Genomic DNA, 6,000 nt, shown 5'->3' with positions numbered 1-6,000 from the left:
GCTCTTTCTGCAGCCTCTTGAAACTCTTTAATGACGAAGACAAACTCTGCAGTTGATTAGTTTTGCATATCAAAGCACATCTTGCTCTAGAAGTTAATGAATGTCTAGACTCCATAAAGTTTTTTTTTTCGCTTTGTGATATAAAATTGTTTTGTATAACATACAGTGATAACTATACAGTAACTCACACCACGCTGAATAATAATAATATGTTGAGACATCTGTCCTGATTGCATTTATTAAAATAATGTACCCGTTCTGACTTACATACAAACTCAACTTAAGAACAAACCTATCTTGTATGTAACCTGGGGACTAGCTGTATTTTTTAGAGCAAGCTACTATTTGGACCCATCAAGTGTCTATAGTTACCTTGTCCCTTGAACATTCTCCTAACACTAAAAATTTTAAGTTTGTTATGTGGGAAGGTGCCGTTTAACATTTCTGTTATGTGCCTTCTTTTCTGTTGAGGAAGCAGATTGGTTCTGCAAAATCCCAAAAGTCTCAATCCTTCCCAATCCCTGATTTATTAAAGCTCTCCAAGACTGGTGAAGATAGACTTTCATAGAAAACCTGTGTGATCCAGTAAACCTGCAATGGATCTGGTCCAGAACTAAAAACATTTGCCAACTAACACCAAATCTTTTTTAAAAAATCTATTCCGTGTTCTTCTGTCTCTTAAACTTTCACTACTTATCCACCATTCCATATCCCCTCCGATTGTGGGGATTTGGAATGGTGGATACATCGTAAGTTGCATAGATTGTTACTTGTTACATAGTAAGGTACTCTTAGATTGTAAGCTCTTCGGGGCAGGGTCCTCTCCTTCTCCTGTGTCACTGTCTGTATCTGTCTGTCATTTCCAACCCCTATTTATTGTACAGCTCTGCGTAATATGTTGGTGATATTTAAACACAGTTTAATAATTAAATTGATTATTACACAATATTTATATTGTGCTGATACATTACACAACACTATACAAAGTCCATAGTCATGTCATTAACTGTCCCTCAAAGGAGCTCACAATCTAATGTCCATACCATAGTCATATGTCATTATTATGGTCTAAGGTCAATTTTGGGAGGAAGCCAATTAACCTAACTGCATGTTTTTGGAATGTGGGAGGAATCCGGAGCACCCGGAGGAAACCTAATTAGACACAAGGAGAACCTGCAAACTCCATGCAGATAGTGTAATGGCCGTGATACCAAACTGAGACCTAGCACTGCAAGGGCCACTGAGCCGCCGTGCTGCCCATTATAATAATAATAACATTTTATACTTTAAGCTGATTAGGTGTCACACCCATAGTTGTATATTTCATACCTTCCAGTGGTTTTTATTGGGTTTATAAAGTGTCCATTTCTCAGGTATAGTTGTCACCCGTGGCTTGTGTCTACAGAGCAACATGTTGTTTGTAGGAAGAAAAATTAACTATTTGGTTAAAGGCGACTTAAAAAATGTTAAAATGTATTCATACCAGCCCTTATTTATATCTGGCCTCCTGCTCTCTATAAACACTCCTACGCACTAGAGGAAGTGTATTTTGAAACCTGTTGTTTGGCCACTTCCTTAAAGATTCTACAGCCAAAAGTCAGATGTTATTTCAGCCGTGGTCTGTGCAATGAGGCGTACCCTGCCAGGGTGTTGACTTTGAAGACAGGGGATTGATATTCATGTTCATTCAATGACATTCAGATCATCGTAGAGTTGTATTTCATTTCTTTGGACCAACCAGACTTTTGCTTTCCTTGTTCAGCACTCCGGACAGTCAGCATGATGACCAGTGACCATTTGTCATCGGTGGGGCGTCTTCATAATTCCATGGAGAAGCCGGTGAAGAGCGGTTGGCTGAAAAAGCAACAGAAAAGCATAGTGAAGAACTGGCAGCAGAAGTATTTTATCCTAAAGGGCCAACATCTCTGCTACTACAAGGATGAAGATGACAGCAAACCACAGGTAAGACTGATATGCAGAATATTTCTACACAACTCCACGCTGGTCATTGCATGGACCAGGGTTAGGGTGTCCTTATGGACAGTGCAGGGAATAGCTAAATCCAGTCTTTGAGCAATAAATAATACCCCTTGCCATTTCTGCCCAATGCATTCATTGTGTTTTTTGTTTTTCTTGCTTTGCAAAGCAACATATGCTCTCAAAATCTGCTCTCCATGTACAAGGGATCACTAAATCAGTTCCACAGTCACGTCATCCAATCCCCCACTCTCCCCTTGTACTGATTTCACTGTTGCAAATCCCTCTTCTGGATCTCTGCCACGGACAGTCAATAAGCAGTGCTCATATCACACGGGCAGTTATAGAGACACCAGAAAAATTCATAGAAGAATCACATGATTGAGGCTTTAGGTAAGTTAAAGGGGAATTAAGAATTTTTTTTGGCAGTGATTAGTAATTTTTCCCTAAGAAGTTTAATATTGTGGCGATATATTATCTCCAATACAAGGTAATATTTTCATAATGATATCAATATATTGTCCTAAAACATAAATAATATTTGTTGGTCCAAAAAAACATATTATTTCCAATATAAGACATGCATTGATCAGTTAGCCTCTGTTATAAGATTTCCCATTTTTTACAATCATTGCCACCATGGTTGCTGCAACAAATATCAAGAGTGAATATACCCATTGTAAACACACACAGTAATAAAAAACTGACAATAGTGATGAGTCCTATTGTTTCCAAAACAAGCAAAAAAATAAAATTTAAGTTTTGCATGCCCAGCATTTTATCCAGTGGGTGGCACGGCTGGCTCAGTGGGTAGCACTTTTGCCTTTGTGGCATTAAAGTGCCAGGTTGGAATCTTGGCCCCTGTCTGTATGGAGTTTATGTTCTCCCAATGTTTGCATGGGTTTTCCTCCCAGTCCTAAAAATTTGCAGTTGGGTAAATTGGCTTCCCTTCAGAAATTTGCCCTAGACTGGTAATGACATTGGGTAGGGGCAGTAGATTGTCACAATGACATGACTACATACTTTGCATTTCCAAAAAAATCCCAAAAATGTTCTGTGGATAATAGTTAAATTGTAATTTTTTCACAATATTTAAATGTGTGCGCTACAATGTGGGTGCTTTGCTGTGCTTTTGGATGTCATTTAGGATAAATTGCACTACAGTGTATGTCACGTGTGTAACTGTGCATTGCTCTAACATGGAAGTTTCAGCTCTTGCTCCTTTGTCTTCAATCTAATCTGGGCTTTGCAACACATATAAACCAACATGACCAAGTGTCAGAGAAACAGGCGATCAATTGTGCTGTGCTGTTATTTTTAAAGTCCATTACACCTTTATGTGAGCCATGAGTCTGATGTACAAGTTTTAGGTTGAAGCAAAGTCCATAAACTGTTGGAGCTAAATAGGAAAATTTTTATTCACAAATTTACCTAAATATTATCCATAGAAGATCCCAAAATCTGGTTTATTTGTAACATTTGTGGAGATGCAGTATTGTGTATATTCAGAGGGTTTGTATCTTTTCCTGTTTTCATATTTCACACAAAATGAAAAGAATTAAAAACTGAAAGTGGAAGCAGCATTACACATGAGAGGATCATAGTTTCCAACAATTATCTGCCCACACTGCAATAGCCACAATGGCCAAGTGTAAATAAGCCTAAGGTGAATTTTTTTTTTGAATTCACCTCTAGCCCCGCACCCCATCGTTGTCTTTTAAACAATCACTATTAAAGCAATAAATGATTTTTCTCTGTTTGAAAATGAATTGCAGAATATTGATCACTTTATTGCCTGAACAGATTTCAGTAGAATTAGAATATTGGAATGCCACCACTGAGGCAGCCTCTGACCACCCCCTTGCTCCACCTGTTGCTCCATTGATGCAATGTTTTCATCTTTTTCAGCTTTTCCTGACCCATGTTTGATGAAATGTTTTGACTCAACAGGAATAGAAAATGGCCCTGGTTTCCAATCGTTTTACTGTTAGATTTATTGTTTGTGTTGAGTAGTACAAATAATGTATTATAAATGTCACATGGTTTGTCTAGCCCTATACTCATCTTACCTCAATCCATTGACATATTGCTGATAAGATTGCCCAGTCCCTTGGTAAAATAATATGCAGGAAAGAGGGGATGATGTAAAAATTTTAACTCACTAGGTGGCTGCAAAGCAAGTACAATTGGAATTTAATAATATTTTTATTAAACAGGATTTATATAGCGCCAACATACTACGCAGCTCTGTACATTAAATGGGTGTCGCAAATGACAAACAAATACAGACAGTGACACTGGAGGAGAGCTTACAATCTATTAGATGGGGGGAAACTATTTATGATAAAGGCTTTGTCATGTATCATTGACATGCAAACAGCAAGGAGCAGCTAGGTGTCCACATGACACCATCGCTTATGGCTAGGTCTATGGCTATGTACACACATCTAACTTCTGTTGAATGAATGAGCGGGTACTGTACACACAGTGCTTGTTCTGTTCTATGGAGAGGCGAAGACAAAGGAGTGGCACCCCATTGTGCTCTCCTCTATTGGCAAGCATAGCGGTCTTTCCCAACCAGTTGTTCATTGATCTACCAGGACAGATCAGTGAACGACATTAAAGGACCACTATACAAATGTCAGATTATCATCCAGGACAAGCACAACCTTTCATCTTGGACGAGAATAGTTTGAGGGAGGTGGTGAGAAGTGCTGAGGGGTGCTGAGAAGTTCCTGGCTTTGACAGCCGAATATCATATGCCTAATATCAACAGTGGCAGTTTTGTTTCTCCAGGGAAAGTCAGCAAAGGACATTCACACTGAGATGTCACAAACACTGGGGGAGAAGTGTCCTTCCTTTCCCTGGAGAAACAAAAACTTCATGACGGCCCGTAACTCCAACAACGTGAAACTTGCTTGTGCCTCTGCCATCACAGCTTCTCACTAAAAGAAAAAACAGTTTTAAGAATCACAAAGACCTCATATTTGCACAGTTACATACTAAGATATTAGGCTGTCATATGCCCCCACAATCATTTTTCTATTTCATCTGGAAGGGGGCAAAGCCAGGAACTTCTCAGTACCCCCTCGTATACATGCCAATAGCCATCTTATCTCTTTTGGTAACTTTCAGAGAGAGGATCACTGTAGAAGCAAAAAACACCACATAGATTTTTCTCTCTGAAGTCACTCCCTTCTTGCATGGACCAGCATGGCAATGCTTCTCCACCACTGAAGAGGATTTTGCATATTTTGCCCATGCTGCTATCAGCAATAGGATCTCCAGCGTGTTGTAAACTTCAATCAAAGTCTGGCCACTACGGGTGTCCATGGCCATGCCCACTCCTAGACATTCTCATTGATGAAAAGACGTATACAGATGCCCATATGCACGTTAAACCACTAAAGGAGGAGCAGAGGTTTATTACAGTAGGGGAATACACAAATATGTAGATCTCCAGTCATCAATGGATTACTTTCAACTGTGTTTCTGTAATTTGGTCTAGAAAGCACAGAAAGTTTTAAGCAATAAAAAGTACATAAAAACTAAATTGGCTTGTAATGCTGATAAAGTGAGAAATTTCTTACATAAGCTGCAATATAGAAAATGACGAAAAACTAACTATGCACCACAATGCATACATTTCCTTGCCAGAGCAACAGGCAATCATTTTATATTTAGCACAATTTTTTTGGTGGCAATCTTACAAAAATTGGATTGGCCTGTATATTAGATATGCAGCATTTTGGTACGTGCTGTTTGAGATTCGAGACCTGACAATACCTTTCCAAACTCAATGGACCCCAAGTAACATTGGCTTTGGAATAAACAGATGTCTACTTTCATCAAATACATATCCACCCGATAATTATTTACCCGTCCTCTCCGCACAACAGGTGAAATAGCAGTCTGTGGGATACACTAATGTTGAGGTGCGTGGAACATGGCAGTGGACTGGTAAAGGGACCAACAGACCCATTTATTAGTTCACTGGATGCCAGCAATCTGCAAAATAGTGGG

The 6,000-nt window shown here is 39.1% G+C and overlaps 1 protein-coding gene across 1 annotated transcript in view; it reads left to right on the top strand.

Moving 5' to 3' along the window:
- The window catches only part of ARHGAP25 (Rho GTPase activating protein 25), a 62,114-nt gene that overhangs the window by 27,776 nt on the left and 28,338 nt on the right, over positions 1 to 6,000 (top strand). Inside the window, exon 2 of the mRNA XM_072402832.1 lies at positions 1,763 to 1,962. Within this exon, the coding sequence (XP_072258933.1) occupies positions 1,763 to 1,962 (200 nt within the window). The remainder of the gene's footprint in view (positions 1 to 1,762; positions 1,963 to 6,000) is intronic.

The sequence above is a fragment of the Pyxicephalus adspersus genome, chromosome 2 (assembly GCF_032062135.1).
Source record: "Pyxicephalus adspersus chromosome 2, UCB_Pads_2.0, whole genome shotgun sequence".
NCBI classification, from domain to species: domain Eukaryota; kingdom Metazoa; phylum Chordata; class Amphibia; order Anura; family Pyxicephalidae; genus Pyxicephalus; species Pyxicephalus adspersus.
The sequence above is the reverse complement of the archived record's forward strand: the minus strand, read 5'-3'. Positions and strand labels throughout refer to the sequence as shown.